The sequence below is a fragment of the Carassius auratus genome, chromosome 3 (assembly GCF_003368295.1).
Source record: "Carassius auratus strain Wakin chromosome 3, ASM336829v1, whole genome shotgun sequence".
Classification (NCBI taxonomy): domain Eukaryota; kingdom Metazoa; phylum Chordata; class Actinopteri; order Cypriniformes; family Cyprinidae; genus Carassius; species Carassius auratus.
The window spans coordinates 14,830,848-14,851,413 of record NC_039245.1 but is presented as its reverse complement, the minus strand read 5'-3'; the positions used below and the strand labels follow the sequence as shown (position 1 = coordinate 14,851,413).

The window sequence follows — 20,566 nt, the reverse complement described above, 5'->3', positions numbered from 1 at the left end:
TAGGACAATTTTCATATGGCAAGATAAAAACAGGACATTTATTTTGTGTTAGGTTTCTGAATGCTATTTATGTAAAACAAAATTTAACTAATACAGAGCAACAACATTTTAAACAATACAATATCTTTATGTGCATATGGGAGAGCATCTGATCACCATTTTTTGGGAACATTTTCATAAACAGCATTCATCTTTGATTTCTGCAGGGAAAAATACATTAAAAAAAAAACACTCAATCAGCAATGATGCTCATGCGAAAGAAAATAGTAGCAGTCCAGCTGAATTAACTTTGTGCAAAACTTAATGTTTTAACCATACTACAAAGAGTTGCTAACATGGAGCAGCTAGAGGAAATGACATCAATCATGACTTTAAGCAGATAAATCATCAGACAGTATTTCATGACAGATTTTACTCTGAGAATGATTGTCTTTCACACATGTGACAGCACAGACGCTAGTCTTGTTGAAGCACATTTATAAAGAAACCATTGTCTGCTAAAGCTGCATAAACCACAGATCAACGACAGACTCCAGCACTTACTCAGCAGTGCTACTTTCTGTACAATGACCATCTAATCATATAAAAATGACTTTCTATGGTTATTATTGATGATCACTGCACTCTCTTTTTAATGTGCATTTTCATTTCTAATCTATTGAATGATGAACTAACACTAAATGTATAAACCTTTATCAGTGGCTTTTGTTTAAACCTAAAAGTTTAAATACATTTAAAACACACTGCTTATGTGCTCATATGTTTTGATTTGTACTAATTAAATTTTAGGTCTGTTAAATGGAAAAACTTGTGCTGAGGTGCAAAGAGCATGCATCCTTCATTGACTACTGTAACTATAAATAGCATAAAAATATGGTTAAACACTTCAGATGTGCTCCATAAACTGAAGGTTGTACTTAAAATACATACGTTTTAGCACAAATCATATGAACTTGTATGAAAGAGGTCATATTCATACGAATTTTTAAAATATAAGTTGTCGTGAGATCAGCCTGGTTGAGCCAAGTTCGAAGCTGTTGTAAATGCCTCCACAAACATACACCGTTGTTTACATTTGTGTGTTGCTCAGCATTTTGTTGCTTTTATTAATATCGTTACACTTTATTTGCTCTGTTTTAATCTGTGAAACCTTATAATGTATATGGAATATACACTTTATAAAACTCTGCTTCACGTCGTTATCTGTTATAAAATCACTGTAAACCACAGCTTCACAGGGCTCATAGCTTTAATTTATATCTGCTAGATGTATTTTCTAGAGTCTTGCTCATCTGCAATACGTCTGTAGGACGTTTCCTATCAGATGTCTAAAAGACGTTTAGAAGATGTCTTTGAGATGGTTATGATGTTGAATGAATGTAAAACGGACATCTTACAGACGTCTATCAGATGTTTGAACACCGCAGATGTTTTCCAGATGAAGCGATCTTTAACAGATCTTTAACAGATCTTACAGATGTGTGTGTGTGTTATCTGGACACACTGACCCTCTGATCGTGCAAACTTCACTCACACAAACTGACTGATACAACATCTTTCAGCTACTTACTGTTTTTGCTGGTGTTGGTTTACACAACACTGAATCAGTTCTGTCTTCATCGTGCGTCTCGACTGCATTAACAATAATCACATGTGCATTAAAATGACAAAGTTTCATTATTAATGGAAATGAACTGGGTTTAAAATGATAAATATGTGTGCATATTAATTGTGTGCTCCTGTGACCTGTTTTTCTACATTTCTTGCAGATGCAGCAGATCATGACTGCAGCTACAATCAACAGAGATCCAGCCGCGATAAGCACCACGTACAGTAAAGGAAGGCCCTGATCTGTAACAGATTAAATGACTCAATCTGTCTGATCTACAGCAGACCTGAAACATAAGAGTAAATCAGTGTTAATATCCCCATACCTGCAGATGTGTGACAGAGTCGAGTGATGTCCAGATGTTGAGTCTGGTTGCTGATGGGATTGTTGAGCACACAGCTGTAGCTGTTTTTATCCTGATCTTCCAGCTCCAGAGGAAGAGAGAGACTGATGCTGAGATCAGACACACTGATGCTGGACAATAAACTGATTCCTCTGAACCAGGAGAGAGTCACATGACTCACATTCACAGCTGAACACACCAGTGAACATGATGAGGATGATGATGATGAGTTTCTGCTGATGACAGGAACAGGCAGAACACCATACACAGTGAGATTGAAAGTCTTGATCACACGCTTGATGTCTAGTTTATAATGTCCAGCGTGTTCAGTTCTGGTGTGTGTAATGGTCAGAGATCCAGTTTGATCGTCCAGCTTCAGTCTGTCTCTGAATCTCCCATCAAGAACATCATCAAATAGAGTCATGCTGTCAGCCAGGACATTAATTTCAGCTATTACAGTGTTTCCAGGTCCAAATGTCCACAGAATCAGATCGTCATCCATCATTTCAGTAAGATCAGAGTCTAGAGTGACTGAATCTCCCTCCATCACTGACTGATTTCCATTAGTTTTAGCAGGAAACACACCTGAAGAACAGGAACAGGAACATTAGGACCACTGTGGTTCAAACCAGGGTCACGTGGACAGATTGGACATGTACACTGGGATAAGACTAGACTGGACATAAAGACACACACCTGAACTTATAGAGCTTCCAAAAAGAGAATTTTTTTTTTTTTTTCAACAATGCCTTAAAAGAAGCAAATTTGGTTCCTCAAAGAACCTTCCATTAAACAGTTCTTAAAAGAACAATATATTTCTTTATGTGTGAAGAATGTCTATTAAGTGCCTTTGTTTAAGAGAGTAATAACTGTAGCTCCATCTAGACTCAGCGCACATCTGAGATGAAATCTTACACTTAGTGAAAAGTTACATCTGGTTTGTACAAGATTACTTTCTTTTCCACGACTAAATTGTAAATTCATTATTGTATACATGAAATGTAATGTTTACGGTGAATTTGCCCAGGATGGATGGATGGATAGATAGATAGATAGATAGATAGATAGATAGATAGATAGATAGATAGATAGATAGATAGATAGATAGATAGATAGATAGATAGATAGATAGATAGATAGATAGATAGATAGATAGATAGATAGATAGATACTGTAAGTTTAAATGTAGCACAAGTTTGCTAAATTACCATTTACATACTTAAGATGTTTGCATCGTAACAGTGTTCGTAGAGTTCAGATGTAAAGTGCTCATTGTTAGGAGACATTTAGACTGAAAGCAGATGTGATGGGTTCACTTGTTATCATGTCACAGACATTTTACTTCTTTATTTTAATCACAACGTGTATCGACTGTGAATCATCTACACTGGCGTAGTTGTGCACGGCTGTAGTTTTAGTTTGTGAAACAGGTGGAAATATTTATTGGAGCGCTGGATGAGCTTAAACTTTATTTATTTTTATTTTTTAATCCAGCTGGTTAAATCAGCCCCTGTAGTTTTAAACTGTAATTTATTTATTTATTTATTTTATTTTTTTAATCCAGCTGGTTAAATCAGCCCCTGTAGTTTTAAACTGTAATTTATTTATTTATTTATTTTATTTTTTTATCCAGCTGGTTGAATTAGCCCCTGTAGTTTGAAATTATATGTTAATTGGTTTTTGACTAAATCATTTATTTTACTTCCGTTGTTGCTCATGATAACTACTGAAGTATTTTTAGAGAGACGGCTGTTTGCATTTGTTTGTTCAGCAACAATCCTTGAAATTAAAATCATTTAAAAAGAAACACAAACAAACAAAAAAAGCACAGTGTTTTGAAAAGCACTTTCTGAGCCCTGCTGAGTTTCTGTATATACATTTCCATTATTTTCCTTGACATTTGAAAATATTTTCAGGACTGTTTCCAGGCCTGTACATCACCGTTTTAAAACAACAGCAGGTGAAAATGAACTGTAGTTTGTCAGACTGAGGTTAAACTTACCAGTCAGATGACAGCAGCTCAAACAGAAGACCACCAGCGTGTGAAACATCTTTCCTCGTTCAGTGTCTGATCTAAAATGACTGTGGACTGATCTGGTATGAACCCCACAACAGAGTTTGACCCTCGTGTAGTTCACACCGAAACACACGTCATACGTCCTGTACTTACATCAAAACAATCTTCTGCCTCTAATTAAGACTTGAACTGTTTTGATCATGTAACACTGCTCATGTAGTTGATCTTTCAGAATGTTGCTAATAATCATGGTTAAAAAAGAAACTAAGAGTTCAAGTTATCTACCACCTGACATTGGCAGAGTTACTGAGGTGTGACTCTAGCAGCTCATCTGAATCAAACCGAAACCTTATGCGGTCACTTTTCTTCAGAAACATGGTTTGATCTGCAAGGTGGACACAGATCTTGTACGTGGCCATTTGTTTGATCTGTGCTCAGTTTGTAGATCAAGAGTTTCTTGCTGACTTCCTGTCTAGATAAAACTCTTTACACCGTAACACTGACTCAGAAAACAGTGTTTATTAGTAAATGATTCAGATATCTCATTTCTGTTTTCCCCTGACACTCTTGTTGTAGTTACTTTTGCCCTCAAAAAAAAAAAAAAGTGGGCTGAAATGTTCCACTATGAGGAGAATAAGAAACTGGCTCTGGTCTAGCACACACAGAATGAGTTGATTGATTGATTTGACAGAATAATTGTGGTCATATACGCAATTCGGCTTTTCTGCATTGTTTTTTTTACTCTTTGTACAGCAGTTATTGCTCATTCTAAATGTATTTTTAATGTGTTTCATCTGCCTCACATTGAAGTGAAACTCTGTCTATGGTTTCCATTCTTCTGTAGATGACGGTGTGTTCGTCTGGAAGTCTAGAGACTTTACTGATCCAGTTCTTGAACACTCACATACTCGTGCATTAAGAAGACGATAACATACACAGATGAAGCTGCACCAAAAGTGTTGTTAATGTGCTTGAGCGCGTCTTTCTCTAGATCTGTAAATATTCGTGGCTTGAGGACCAGGAGAAGGGCGTGAGGTCCAGGACCAGACAGAAGGAACAATCTCTTCACATGCTGTTCTTCAGGAGAGAGAGCAGGATTGAAGGTCAGGAGAGCTGATTACCACCACATTTCTCTTCAAAACAATCCCATCATGCCTCTCAAACTAGTTCAGGGAGGACAGTGACCCTCAGAAGGCCTTCTGTCTCAGGATTGTGTTTCTACAGAGGGCTTCAACATCTGCGTGTGACCCCAGCATCACTATTCTCAGCTCTTCTTAACTCACCTTGTGTCTTCAGACAGTCCTGATATCAGTCCTGACAGGTGAGTTTGAATGAGATGTGTTCATGTGTTGATGGTGATGCATTGCTGAAAATGTGGACAGTGCCAAAAGAAGTTTCCTATTTTACTACTATGTTATGATATTTTACATGTGGCATTGAAAAATCGTATCGTTACACATTTGATCGATGTGTAGATGTTTTAGGCCGCCATTGTTGTTAGTGTGATCAAATGTTCGAGTCCCATTCTCTTGATGCTAAAACATGATAACATCATCTGAATAACATAGACTTAATACTCAAAACTGTACATTCAAATGAAGAGAATCAAATAGGTAAGATAAGTTTACATCTTTTCCCGCTCGTTTCTTCTTCTCTTATCCTTAGGAAAAGCTGTGAATCCTTGCTTCTCTTCCTGTATTTCATCCTGACTGGTGGTCTAGAGTGTATTTGGGGTTATCTGTTTGTGTGTCACAGTGTTGTTGCACTTGTAGAGCAATGTCGTCTCTGTAGGTTAACACGTGTATTGCACATTGAGGTTATGAAAATATTTCTAATAACAGGTTTTAAAAATATAAATCTGCAGCTGCTGTAAATGAATGTGTGTCCTGCAGGGATCTGATGCTCCTGCTTCAGTCGAGTCCAGGTCACGAGATGATGACTGTGTGATGATTGAATCAGTTTCATATTTTCTCAAACTGAACCAGAGGAGCCTTGTTGTTCCTTTAATAAAGAGCAAAGACACTTTCATCATCTCATGTCCTCAGCATGGAAGAAGCTCTCCAGGAACATCTTTTCATTTCATACTAGATTCTTTTGATTTAGTATTATTAATTATCAGGTCACTTTAGATAAGTGTCTCTAATCATTTAAAGTGCTCGCGCTACTCGGTATAAACTCTTTCTGTTATAAACCACGTGCAGATGTGTTGTTTTGATATTATAAATCATTTCAAATACACACTGAGTTTGTTCTTATGTTTTGAGTTGTATTTGTTCTGTAGAAACCGTGATGAATCAATCTTAACTTCGAGCTAAAGGAACTCAAACTAAACTGAATCTCTGAGCAGTGTGAACAGATGCTCGTGTGTCACGATGTGTTTCAGGCGTCTGACTGCAGACAGCTCACACACACACACACACACACACACACACACACACACACGAACCCTGCATTGGTTTAAAGCCCTCAGATAATGTCCCAGACAGCAGATTTCATCAAACCATTACTGATAAAAAGAGCTGGTGGGTAATAATAGAGATGTTCAGCATAAGTGATGAATGTGATCTTGTAAATGTGTAGTTTTGAAGGAAAATCTGAATCAAATGCAGTAAAAGAAATGCACAAAGACATCCAGATGATATACTCTAGATTAGGTTTAGATGAAAGAATGCTTGTTTGCACTCCTCACAGTCCTCATGTCACCCCACAATAATTTTCAAGATCCTCCTGGTTTATTCACAATAATCTGGTGTATAAAATCAGTAAATACCATCTTTCCTTTCAGTTTACACTGTTTCTGTTTATTAACCCAGTATCAGGAGCAAATACCCTACTTTTACATTTTAAACTGTGAACTAGACTCAAATAAGTAATGAACACATACCTGAGTCCAGAAAAGAGGTTTGCAAACAGTGAATTCATATTTCTGTGCATGGTATTTTACACAAGAGATTATTATTCATATATCTTCAGAAGCATTTGTTTCTGCATTAAAATGATCAGATGAACAAAACCCATCAAAATCTGTTCATATGTTGTATGATTATTAACAGAAGTGTAGCATCATCAGTTAAAATGGACTATTACAACATATACAAAGCTTCCTGTAAGAAGTTTAATGTAACGAGATGAACCAAGGTTAGAAAATGAGCATGTATTTATATAATGATTATGATTTCTGTATTTATTCATGGTCATTAAAGTTATCAATCCTGCTGTAATCAAGTCTGTTATTAGCAGAAAGTGCTTTATTCTGACATCACTATTTCAATCAAGAGCTAATTCATTTATTAATGTTTTATTAGTTTTGTCACAGCTCAGGTATATCATGTCATCAGTCTCATTAGTTTTGTTAATAAACTCTGTGTTCATAATCAGCGAGTTTGTCATTGTACTATTTTCTTGTTTTGTCATTAATAATAATGAATCATTTTGTTCAGAGACAATGAAAGATCTAACATTAAAGATTCTGAGTTTCACTGATAAATGTTTTCTTGTTAAATATGCGGTGTAATCAGTTACAAGAAAACTTTATGTAACGAATGTCAGAATCAGAGTTTAATATGATCAGTGTACATGTGTAATATTCGGTCTATAGTCCCATGCTCTTGTGCTGCTCTTTTGGTGAACAGCAGAGTTTAATTCTCAATCGGGTGGACATCCAAGTATCAAGCACTGATTTAGAGATGTCCTTCAATCTCTTACTGTAGATCACTGCAGGAATAACAGAGTTCAGAGTTCAGATGTGAATCTGTCTTAATCTTCTCTTCTCCTGCGTGAGCGTCTCGTGTAGATGATCTCTGTGAATGGAGTATTTTAACTGCTCCTGACCAAACAAGAGGAAAGTGAGCTGTCAAAGACTGAAACACTTCTCATGATCTCTTCAGTTTTCATCTGTGTGTGAAAGAATCCAGGAGCATCAACTACACACACTTTCCTGACACTGACTTTGGTGCTGTTTTCTCTCCTCGTCCTCTTCTGGTGTCCTCTCTTCTTCTCTGAGCTTCTTCAAGCATCTGATGACTGTAATATCCTCTTCTGTTCTGCTCTATCATTGTGTCAATCTTCTTCAGCAGATCATTCACCTGCACTCTGTTACTCTCATCTTCATTGTTGAAGACGTGATATCTGCCTCCGCACTGCTGGACTAGATCTCTTAATTTGATGTTCCAATTAATGAGGTCATCTATGTTTTTTCCTTTCAGCAGATCTCCATGAGTGAAGAGAATGATGGAGTATTTTAACGCCTCCTGACCAAACATCATCTCAGTCTGCTCAAGAATCTGTTGCTCATGTTCAGTGAATCTCAGATTCACAGGAAACACAATGAGAAAAGCGTGTGGTCCAGGACTGGATAAATCAACACTTTTCATGATCTCTGTCATTAACTCTTCCTGGTCCATGTCTGTGTGAAATAATCCAGGAGTATCAACTACAGTCACAGATCTGTCTGAAACAGTGGCGTGAGCAGCTGAACATTCATGTGTTACTGATGTGTCATCCATCCCAGATCTGAACTCTTCTCGTCCCAGTATTGTGTTTCCAGCTGCACTCTTCCCAACACCAGTTTGACCCAGCAGCACTAATCGTCTTTCTGACTCTGTATGACAAAAGAAAACAGATCACACCATCACTTATTTTACCTCAGCAGTAAACATGTAGTACATTCCTATAATAATAATACAGTTACAGTAACAATACAGGCAATAATGATTCTGTATCCAGATGAAGCAGACTAAATCTACCTGCAATTTTTTTACATGTGTTTTAAGCTACTCTTTTTTTATTAATGTCACAATATCCAGATGATGACATCACTGAGTTCAACTATGAACTTTCTTTAACTGAAATGAGTGTGTATTATTCTCCTTCTGCATTATTGACACACTATTTTCCTAATTAATGCTCTTCAGCTGCTTTGACACAATCTGTAGTGTTAAAAGCATTATATAAATAAAAGATGACTTGACCTGACAACAGAATAACAGTAAATCAGTACCAGCAGAGGACTTTTATTATGTTACTGTGTATACTTTATTATACACTGACCAATCAGTGGACAGAGGCATTCATTCCTGTCTACATGTTTTTCTCCATTTTCCCTGAATATTTGTGGTATAATGAATGATTAGTTCACCTTGTAAATTAACAAATCATTCATTAATGGCCAATCATTATTAAACAGAGATACCAGAGAAAACACAGGAAAACACGTCGTGTTCACGTACAGTGAGAAATAGAGCTGCACACCACCAGTCAACAGTTTTTCAACAGTAAGATTTTAATGTTTTTATTTAGCTATTTATTTTTTAGAATTATCTTCTGTTCACCAAGCCTGCATTTATTTGATTCAAAGTACAGCAAAAACAGTGCCTTTCTATAAATGAATAGAAAGATCCAAAGATCAGCGTTTATCTGAAATAAAACGATTTTGTAACATTATACACTATTCCATTCAAAAACTTGGAGTCAGTGATTTCTTTTAGGAAAACTTAATTAAATATAGAAATTAATAATTTTATTTAGCAATGATCCTTTAAATTGATCAAAATTGATGATAAAGACAAACATAATAAAACAGAAATACATTACATTTCTCCAGTCTTTGTACTATATTTGTGTACATATGTCTTCTGTTATTTCTGGGAGTATGGTACAGTGACAGTGAGACGATGCTCTAGCAGCAGAGCAGCTCACTGTTCACGACGGGCGTGATAGTGGAACAAAATCCTAAATACTGAATTGGGGACGAGGGGTTTATGAATATCTCTGAAGGGAACTGACTGTCATCTGAGAAGTTTGGATGTCAATGGTATTTTCTTCTTCTCTTCCCTTCTCGTCTTAACTCTGAGCTTCTGTCCTAGATTTAGCAACTTTTGAAACCCAACTGCTCCGGGTGTGTGTGTGTGTGTGTGTGTGTGTGTTCACTGCTCACTGCTGTGAGTGCACTTGGATGGGTGTAATGCAGATGACATATTCAGAGAATGGGACACCGTTGTTGGCCACATGTCACTTCACTTTCACAATGTGGATGCCAGGGGCTAAATATCATGTTATTGGGGTCGCTTCACACCGCAGAACAGTAGCCGAAGACACTGTTTAAAGGGGAAGTTCACACGTCAATGAGAAATAAAGCAGCTGCATTCCGATTACTTTTATGTGACTGATCAAGCTTTTTTATGTAGTTTGGGGTAATAAAGGGTTTTTATAGGGTTCAAAGGGTTCACAGGAACAAGACCAAGTAAGTGAGGAGTTTATGGAGTACCAACTCATGGACATTGCCTTGCCCCAGAACCAACAGTCTGTGATGTGGAGCAGTTTTGGGGAACTGTTTCAAATGATACAGGAGTCCAGAAAGGCAACAAACGCTTACAATAAACAACACCAGTCATAATCTCTGTCTCTCTCTCATTATTAATGGAACACCCCCATTCCCTTTGACCCCCATGTCGGCTGGGGGGGGGGGGGGGTCACTCTTGCCTGTCTTCAAAACTTGAGAGCCCTGTGTTTATATATATTTTGCGTGGGCTATACAGGCATCGCCATCGCTAGCGTGTGTGAATTACCCGTGTCTCTCTCTACAAACAATGAAGCTGGGTTTAAACAGCATTTAACCCCTCGTTGCTGAGAAATATAATCTAGTTTCAGTATTGAAAAAGTCGTGTTTCTGTGTGTGCGCAGCATGATCTCCGATCTCCGTCAATTTATGAAAACATTCTTCAGAAAACTAAGAGTATAATAATTAAATATATATTTGTATCTGAACAATTAAAAAAGATTATATACTGTATAGATACAGTATCCATTTTACATTTTTGTTTTAATATGCATGCTGTATATATACAGTACATAATCATTCTTAAATGTTCGGATAAAAAATATATATATTGTTATACAATTAGTACGATGGGGCGGGAGGGGTATTGGCAGATTAGATAATCAGAAAATTAAAAATGGCACGTATTCACTTCATCTTAAATATAAAACACACCGGACATTTAATCGTCGTGCATGTGACCCTCTCTTCAGCACAAAAGGTTGCCGACCTCAGCATTATATGTCAGTTCACTGTGTTTTCGTAATGCTATTGTTTTTTTTTCTTTTTTGCTGTTTGTTTGTTTTTTAAATATAGAAAAATCTGTAAGAAATAAATGTCTTTTTCTTTTTTTAATTGTGTGTGTGAGCTCAGATCTCCTGCAGTCAGACTCACTGTTCTGGACGATGTCCTGCATCTTCTTCCAGACTCTGAAGGGCAGGTTGCCCAAGTATCGTGGCACATGAATCAGAGCTCCAGAAGGAGTCTGTGGATCCGGCTGTGATGAGATCTGGACTCTGGAAGAACATTCAGGATCAGAACTGAAGTGACTTTGGATCAGAAGCAGAGAGAGAGAAGATCACTCACCTTTCCATCGAGACTGGAAACTTCTGCAGAACAAACACACCATTGATCATCAACAACTCAATCAATCATCAATCAATCAACCAATGATCTGAAATCAGACCTTCAGAAAGCAGACGTCACTGGCGTTCATCATATCCTCCGTGTCTTTGATTGACTGTGAAAGAGCTGAGATGTGTGTGTTGATCTCCTCCAGCTTCTCCTTCATCATCTGCTTCTTCTGCTCCTCTTCCTCTCTCAGTGCAGTGATTGTAGCTTCTTCTTCATCTCTGAGAAACTGATGAAGCGTCTCAAACTGCTGTTTAATCTGACCCTCTGTGTGCTCAGCTTGAGACTGAAATCAAACCAAATTCACTTCAATCGTCTCCATCACAATCACATCATTCAGATCTGAGAGAGACTCAGACACAGACATATAACGATCCAGAAGCAGATCACTGCTCATCATTTACACAAATAATCAACTGGGGACTGTTTCATAAAACAAGTTCACCAAATAAGCAGAGGCAGGCTAAACTGAGCTCCTCAAATATATATATTTATTAATTTTTTGTATTTTTTTAATCGCTCCAAATTTAATATAAACAGAAAATTCAACTTAAATAAAACATAAACAAACCGACAAGACTTTATTTTAAGATATTTGCAAATATTTTAACATGGTGCTACACGTGTATTCAGTTGGGAATATTAACTCATTTGAGATAGTAGATTTGATTCACAGTTACTGCTATCATTAAAAAAAACATTTATATGTAGGATTAAGACTCTACATGTGTCACATTTAATGTCAAATAAGAAATATTTGATCAGAATGCATATTTTATTGGAATTATTGCACTATTATTCTGTTGCGTTCCAACAGTTTAGCACACAGCAGCGCTCGTTCACTCACGTAAGCCTCGTCCACTCTTGACAGCAAAATATATATCTCTGCATGACTTTCTAACATTTATAGATGAAAAATATACCTGTGACGTGTCAGTTATACAGTGAGGAAAACACAACGTCTCAAATGCATTAAACAGAACTGCTGTACAGGTGCATCTGAATCAACTAGAATGTTGTGGAAAAGTTCATTTATTTCAGTAATTCAGCTCAAATATTAAATCAATTCAGTGCACACAGACTGAAGTAGTTTAAGACCCTTCCTCCAGACTCTAGGACCTTGGTTTCCAAATGAAATACTAAACTTGCTCTCATCTGAAAAGAGGACTTTGGACCACAGGACAACAGTCCAGTTCTTCTTCTCCTGAGCCCAGGTAAGACGCCTCTGATGTTGTCTGTGATTCAGTAAATCTCTCGACACGTCTGTGTGTGGTGGCTCTTGATTTCTTGACCCCAGTCTCAGTTCATTCCTTGTGAAGTTCACTCAAATTCTTGAATCGATTTTGTTTGACAATCCTCATAAGGCTGCGGTTCTCTCGGTTGGTTGTGCATATTTTTCTTCCACACTTTTTCCTTCCACTCAACTCTCTGTTAACATGCTTAGATACAGCACTCTGTGAACAGCCAGCTTCTTTGGCAATTAATGTTTGTGTGCATTGGAATTATTTAATACACAAGTTTCACAATTTGAGTTGAATTACAGAAATGAGCTTTTCCACGACATTCTAATGCACCTGTATTTGCTGTTTGTCGTGGTGGATCGCTTTGATCCATGACTGACATTAAGGGCTGCTTAATACACCTGAACATTAAATGATTTTGACTCGTTGAACTGGATCATATTAGTGAACTTAAATTGTTGTTTATGGAACCGCTTTATCTCGTCTGATTGTTAGGTCATTCAATTCAGGTTTTGGACTTTAATTATTCTTAATGTCTTTTAAGAAACAACCCCCGGAGTCTATTATATTAAATATATCCGAATTCTATCTAATGATCCTGCAGCTGTAATGAAAATGACTCTGGACTCTGTTTCCTTACCTTGATATTTTCAACTGTTTCCTCAAACTCTCCTTTCATTGTTTCACTGTGTTTCAGTTTTCTTTGTAATGTTTTCAGTGCTGTATTGAGCTCCTCCTATAATTGAACAAAAATACATTAAACATCAGATTACAGTAAAAAAGAAGACTATACAGTGATATTATTATATAATGAATTTAGTGCAAAAGTATACTGATTTCTAATGTTTTTGTGACCATATACTAAATTAATTTAGTATTAATTATTTGTTTTAAAATATCTGTTGTAATCTGTTGTAAAATAGATGTTTAGAAAATGTCTATTGTATCTTTATGAGTAAGAATGTGTGTAAATCTGCTTTTCTGAGACATTTGTCAGATGTTTCCCAGATCAAGCACTCTTATCAGACATCTTAGAGACGTACCTGTGCAATCTGGGTAATAATGTTCTGCAAAAATGATTTATGTTTTTACATAACTTAGATTTTTAGTTTGTAAGCCAAAAAGTTTAATGGACCCAGAAATATGAAAGCTGGACTAAACCAAGTGTGCTGCACAAGTCTTGAAATGTGGAGCCAAAATGTTTCGATCACCCCAGTATAGGCCATAGACCCCGCCCTCTCCATGTGATCTAATGGGACGTGAGACAAGCTAAATAATAAAATATCACTTCAAATATAATAATGGGACGCGACTCCACTCCAGACTCGAATCAGATCAATATGTCCGAGCTCTATCCGAACATTGGCAGCTTTACTGTTCTTCAGAGGACGAGTGAAAGTGTGTCGTCCATCTTTTTGACTAAACACAAGCAGTCCTGGTCACTGCAGCACTGCTCAATCAGATCAACTCTTCAGAATGCTTTTCAACAGCGTGACGTTTAAACTCATTTCTCTTACCTTATATGATGAAACCACTTCATCGATGGGTCTGAATTTGTGATTGTCGTGTTTCTTTGAGTTAACACACACTAAACACACCGGCTGTTTGTCCTCCAGACAGAAGAGCTTGAGTTTCTCACTGTGTAAACTGCAGATCTCCTCAGATCCTGATGAACGAACCTCATTCCTCTCCTTCAGGAACGACTCGCACAGGTTTTTTAACACTAGATTAACTGGAGGATTGTCTCTTGAGGATCTTCTCCTGCAGACGGGACACTCCTGAGTTCCTTTGGTTCTCCAGAACTGATGAAGACACTCTTTACAGACACTGTGACTGCATGACAGAAACACAGGAGTCTTGAAGATATCACAGCACACAGGACAGATATAATCTTCTTCAGACTGTGAAGCCATTGTTTTCTCTTTGAGCTGCAACAATCTAAACTTTACTTTCACTTTCTGGATGAAGTCCGTTTGAAAAATGAATCACTGGAATCACAAAGATCTTCAGTCTGTCTGTTCAGAAATAAACTAAACACAATTCCTTTTTGAAAGAGTTTCTCTTGATTCTTCTGCGATGAATCTTTATTGTTTTTGTCAGTAGAGAAGAGAGTCAGTTTCTCAGAAAGGAGATAAGATGACACGTCAGTCTCTTCCTGGTAAGAGCTGTGAGAGGAGGAGTCTATGGAGAACCATAGTGCGAACTACGGGGGAGCTAGGGGGAGCTCGGCTCCCCTTAATAAGACATGGGCTCCCCTGAAAACGAGAAATCTGAAATTTTGGGGGGTCTCAAAAAATACTGACAATGTGAATATTTTTAAGTGCAATTTCAGTTTTGTAATGTGATTATGATGGCAAAATATTATTCATTCATGCATGACGGCGATTAAAACCTAATTAACTTCAATTAAGATTACAGAAGGTGTGGGGGCGCTGCGCTTCAAATTCCACATGTTAGTATGTCATAGGTTCGTAGAAACAAAATAAACGTTGGAGGCCATTTATCGTGCGCAAAAGTCCTTCCATTATGCAGTTATAGCATCATAGCTAGGGCAAAAAGGAACAAGGTAGTTCAATTAATTTTGGTTTTATTAAGAAATTGTGTAGTGATGACGCACGACTGATTCACCTGCTGAAAGCACTGGTAAACCTCAAGCCAAGCCCACCGTGAAAACGCATGAAGCTGAAGAAAAGTAATCTCTGGGATCCTAAACCCTCTTGCTTTCTTGCTTCGAGTCCTCTCTCGCGTTAAACTGGAACAGCCAGCAGTGGAGAGACTGGAAGAGCCAATATACATGGCTGTGTGTTAAGGATGGAAGCTTGGGGTGCATCACTTTGTAACGCGTTGTGTCAAGAGGGGGACAAAATATGGGTAGCTCACAAAGTTATTAGGCCAGACAAAACTCACGGAGGCGATTGACATTTAACAACGACTCGCGTTTTATTTCTCCAATCGAACTCGGGCAATTGTCTGTCCCATGTTCCACCGTCCACAGCGTAACCAAAACAAAACAAACAAGATTAAAACAAATGATTTCCAAACAGAGATTACCCGCATACATGGGGGATTCGAGTCGCGCGTGTATACATTATCATACAGAGTGCATACCGTTTTACAGGGAGCGCGCAGCTCTTAAAGGGGCCACATTTTTTCCCACTCGTTACAACTTGTAAGGACGCAAAAAACCTTCTTCTGTCTGAAAAGGTACCTGGCACGCACTTGTCTGAGGAGTGGATTAATGGTTAATGCTCAGAACCAGTCGCGAAAAATTATATATAAATACAGGGACAGCATTGCACACAAGATGGCCATTGAAGTGGCATTAACTAAGCAAAAGGCGATTCTGCCAAATAAAGTAATCGAGGTCTAAATTAATGGAGGAGACCACAACATCATTCAAGGCTGTCTTCCTGACCTATCAATTTGTGTCGATAAAGTATAATAGTGCATATTGTAGCTGTTATGTATCTTTGTAAGTCATTATAAGTCCTTTTTTGAGGCACTCGTGTCGAAAATGTATAATAGTGCATACACTTGTAGCTGTTGTAAGTCCTTATTTGAGGCATGCGCATGTGCACGAACTCTACACCCCCCCCCCCCCCCCAAAAAAAAAAAAAAAGTGGGCTCCCCCAAAGGACACGGTATAGTTCGAACACTGTGGAGAACAACATCAGGATCACTTCAGGTTCAACTTTTAACAATAAAGCCCACTTGACCTTGAACTTAAAAATACAGACACTGAAACAAACGTGTTCAGATATTATCACGAGTTGAACAGAACACACACATAAGATACACACGTCTAATGAACAAAAACACCAAGTCAGAAGCAGAGAAACAATCTTAAGAAGGAGTTATACTACATTCATTTTGACGTTTATGTCATTATAATAATAATATCCCATTCATGGAAAGACAAACGATTCCCTATAAGAAACAGACGCAAAAAAAGATTGAATCTCCATTTTGTGGCAGTCTGTTTCATAGAAGGTCCAATATATTTTATTAAAAATAAAGTACACATATTTTTGTTTCCATTATTGGTAATACTTTACATTAAGGTTCCCTTTATACAGGGTTTATAGAGGTGCTCATAAATAATAACAAATGCATTATAAATCATTGATAAGTAGTTTTTAATTCATGAATAAAAAGGCTGATTTTAATGCAATACCTGCCAAATAGTGAGCCATTTTAATATAATATTATGTTGTAACAGTTCAGAAAAGTACCCAGATAGCAAATGACATGTGGCCCAGTTCTGGCCCACATCTCCCATATTCTTCTGGCCCACATACCGCGCGGAATGACGGCGATGACTCAACCTGAGTCTGGCTGACATATGTCAGCCACAACTGAATCAGATCTGGGCCACATCTCAGAAATGGTGTGGGTGACATCAGGGCCAGATCTGGCCCAGTTTTGTCTGACAGAAGTCGGCCACAACTGTACCAGATCCATGCCGCATCTCACAAATGGCATGGGCGACACCTGGCCCAGATGTCAACCACGCCATTTCTGAGATGTGGCCCAGATCCGTCCCAGTTGTGGCTGACTTCTGGGTTAGATATGGCCCATATTTACCCTTTCTAGACACAAAAGAATATGTAATTCATCCAGAATAAAGAAAACACTCATGTTGTCTAAACTGCTTTATTAAAATATAAAAATTAGACAAATAAATATACATACATGAATACAACTGCATGCATAGATATAAAACAAATACATCTACATTATTACAAAATAAAAAATAGAGATAAATATTTATAAATATAGTTAAATACACATTAACATTACATTTACATTTAGCAGACACTTTTATCCAAAGCAACTTACAAATGAGCACAATGGAAGCAATCAAAATCAACAAAAGAGCAATGATATACAGGTGCTGGTCATATAATTAGAATATCATCAAAAAGTTGATTTATTTCACTAATTCCATTCAAAAAGTGAAACTTGTATATTATATTTATTCATTACACACAGACTGCTATATTTCAAATGTTTATTTCTTTTAATTTTGACGTTTATAACTGACAGCTAAGGAAAATCCCAAATTCAGACGCGGCAGAGAGGAGTGAGTTTGAGAAACATTCAGATACACAGGCTGATTCAGTCTTCTGAATTGGGAGTAGCGAACATGCTTTATAAACTTCTTTCAAATTAGAATCTGTTGTGGAGATAAAATGTGCAAGATAACGTATATGTACTAATAAAAACATCAAACAAAATTTTTTTTATCTTTTACTCTCCAGTACTGAAAGCAGAACTGATAAGGAGCCCTTGATACTGTGACACAGCTCTTTCAAATTAACATTACCTTTTTTGCAGTGGCGGTAGTTTGTATGTCCATCTATAGTTGCCATCATCTAAGGTCTTTTGAGTACTGGTATCATCTGAAGTCCTCACAAGTCCTGCAAGTCCTGTGCTGTGCAGTTTCTAATAACCCTGGGATGGACATTTGCAGAAACAGGAAGGCAAAGGGAGAAAGATTAGCATAGCTGCTGTTCATATCATTTCAGGCAATGTGCACTTTTTCCTATTTCATCAATGGAGTACATTGAGTACTATTTTTAATCTAGTATGTTTAAACTGAAATAATTTTTCTAGATCGCTTAATAAACATATTATTTGTTGTCTGTTTTTGGGGAACAGACACAGTCTCTATAGAATGGACTGCATATGCCAGAGTAACATTTAATACATTTTGATAAAATTTAACTGGGAGGAACATCATAACTGTAATTTACACAACCATTCAAGAGTTTGGGGTCTGTAAGATATTTTATGCATTTATAAAAAATATCTTATGCTCACCACGGCTCCATTTAATGAATCGAATTACAGTAAAATAGTAACACTGTGACTATTACAATACAAAACAACTCTTTCTATGTGAATATTGTGTTAAAATGTCATTTATTCCTTTTGATCAAAGCTGAATTTTCAGCATCATTACTCCAGTCTTCAGTGACACATCTTCAGAAATCATTCTAATATGATGATTTACTGCTCAAGAAACATTTTCTGATTATGATCAATGTTAAAATACAGACGTGCTGAAATTTTTTTTGTTGGATTCATTGTCACATAGACTCCAAACATTTGAATGTTAGTGTTACATGCATCAAATTGTTCAAAATCATCTGTTTCAACTAGTGTTCCTGTAGCTCAACTGGTAGAGCACTGTGCTAGCAAGCAAGCAAGTGCAAGGTTGGGGGTTTGATTCCCCGGGAACACATGATATGTAAAAATTGATAGCCTGAATGCACTGTAAGTCGCTTTGGATAAAAGCGTCTGCTAAATGCATAAATGCAGGTCTTTTGAACTTTGTATTCATCTGTGAATCCTGAAAAATAAAATGCATCACAGTTTCCACAAAAAAAATGAAGCAGCACAACTGTTTCAACGCTGATGATTAGTTTCTTGAGCAGCAAAATCAGCATTTCTGAGGGATCCACCTGACACTGAAGACTGGAGGAATGATGCTGAAAGTACAGCTGCACATCACAGGAATAAATTAAGTTTATAATGTATTCACATAGAAAACAGCTATTTTAAATTGTAATAATATATCACAATATTACTCTTTTTACATATTTTAATCAAATAATTACTACAGAGGTGAGCAGAAGATAATTATTACAAATTGTATCAACTTCAAGCTTTTGAACACTGGTGTACAGTATATTTGAGGTTTGACTTACTGTACTAGTCTTGTGGTCAATAGCATCTTGGAGATGTTGTCTTACAGTAGGTTCACTCCGACTCTGCTGGATGCAGCAGGCCATCAGCACTGAAGAATCTAGGAACAAAACAAGCAATTTGACACAGAGCCAACAATATTTAGTCTGCAGTTCCAGGTTTATTAGATGGAAACAAGCTAGAGCAGGTGACATGCAAAAAATAAATAAATTAAATAACAGATTCATTGCGATATATGTTGTGAAAAAAAATGCATATTAGGTTACTTAACCTTTTCAGCGCTTCCTACATCTCTGTCAGCAGCTCCCTTCAGAAATATTGAAATCTTGAAAACTCCCTTCTGTTGTAGAAGGATTATTTTGTCACTCTTGAAATCGCAGAACAGTTTTATGTTTACCATAAAAGATGGTAAACAACTTTAGTTTTCTGCCAATTTTCGTGCTCCTTGATAACGTGATGTCATCGATAAACAGTAAAGTGTAAATGTTAAGGTTAAATAAATTAAGCAATTTCCAACCATCCATTGAAAGATTACCAACAAAACAGTCAAAAGCTATTATCTACAGATGAAGATTTGATTAAAAGCCCAAACTTTAATAAATAAGAGCACAATAGTGTTATCATACCTGAAGATACGTCGTCTGAAAACGGTAGAAATGCTAACTGACTTTTTCGAAGACATTAAACCATTCCTATAAAGTAAATAAACAACAGAAGCGAGTCAAATACAAGTAATAGAAGTGTCAACAACAGTTATAAGTAATATTTGTGTGATTTTATGGACTTAACTCACCTGAAAACAGTGAAATCAGCGAGAAACGGGGTGTTTCCTCGTGACATTTGCAGTGTTGCGCTCCGTTTCCATGGCAACTCCATCCGGTCCGCGCGCACGCCCATGAAAGCACGTCACGAATTAAAAGTCACACGCTTACGTTAAATAAATAAACATATTAATAAACATATGCCCCTTATTTTTTTTCTGTAAGAGGGGGCGCGGCCATTTGTAAATTTAATGTGTCTGGCTTTCGGTGTCATTGCAGCTATATTAGCTGTACAAACAGCTTGTTTTGCTGTTTACTGTTGCAAACTGCTGTATCTCACCATGTTATTTTTAATGTATTGTCTTAATTATGAACGTACTGGTTTGTAGTGCAAACAGTTTTACCGTTTACTGCACTTTGTTCTTCTTGTTATTTCC

At 37.0% G+C, this 20,566-nt stretch overlaps 2 protein-coding genes and 1 long non-coding RNA gene across 4 annotated transcripts; all 3 read right to left on the bottom strand.

The window, feature by feature from the left end:
* Nucleotides 1–1,759: 1,759 nt before the first annotated feature.
* On the bottom strand, nucleotides 1,760–2,638 carry LOC113055534 (SLAM family member 5-like). Its single transcript, XM_026221921.1, has one exon. It carries the CDS (start codon nucleotides 2,497–2,499, stop codon nucleotides 1,885–1,887), a length of 615 nt encoding a protein of 204 aa, XP_026077706.1. The 5' UTR covers nucleotides 2,500–2,638; the 3' UTR covers nucleotides 1,760–1,884.
* Nucleotides 2,639–6,606: 3,968 nt separating this feature from the next.
* Nucleotides 6,607–14,837, bottom strand: LOC113055023 (tripartite motif-containing protein 35-like). Of its 2 annotated transcripts, none has more exons than XM_026220957.1 (6): nucleotides 14,175–14,837; nucleotides 13,298–13,393; nucleotides 11,472–11,702; nucleotides 11,372–11,394; nucleotides 11,180–11,301; nucleotides 6,607–8,569 (listed from the first exon to the last, which is right to left on the bottom strand). In XM_026220957.1, exons 1-6 carry the CDS (start codon nucleotides 14,568–14,570, stop codon nucleotides 7,893–7,895), a joined length of 1,545 nt encoding a protein of 514 aa, XP_026076742.1. In that variant the 5' UTR covers nucleotides 14,571–14,837; the 3' UTR covers nucleotides 6,607–7,892. The 2 variants fall into 2 exon arrangements, with proteins under 2 accessions (XP_026076742.1, XP_026076750.1); XM_026220965.1 differs by having other exon boundaries at nucleotides 6,607–8,563.
* Nucleotides 14,838–19,668: 4,831 nt separating this feature from the next.
* LOC113055936 (uncharacterized) lies at nucleotides 19,669–20,221 on the bottom strand. Its single transcript, XR_003277621.1, has 3 exons — nucleotides 20,162–20,221; nucleotides 19,995–20,060; nucleotides 19,669–19,708 (listed from the first exon to the last, which is right to left on the bottom strand). It is a non-coding gene; the product is annotated as an uncharacterized LOC113055936 (long non-coding RNA).
* Nucleotides 20,222–20,566: the final 345 nt, after the last annotated feature.

Excerpts from the sequence above, each read along its gene's own strand:
- LOC113055534 (XM_026221921.1), bottom strand. The coding sequence starts at position 2,499 with ATGGAGGGAGATTCAGTCACTCTAGACTCTGATCTTACTGAAATGATG.
- LOC113055023 (XM_026220957.1), bottom strand. The coding sequence starts at position 14,570 with ATGGCTTCACAGTCTGAAGAAGATTATATCTGTCCTGTGTGCTGTGAT. Across the intron at positions 11,703-13,297 it reads AAACAGTTGAAAATATCAAG|TCTCAAGCTGAGCACACAGA; the intron begins GTAAGGAAACAG and ends GTTTGATTTCAG. Across the intron at positions 8,570-11,179 it reads GCAGGACATCGTCCAGAACA|AGTCAGAAAGACGATTAGTG; the intron begins GTGAGTCTGACT and ends TTTGTCATACAG.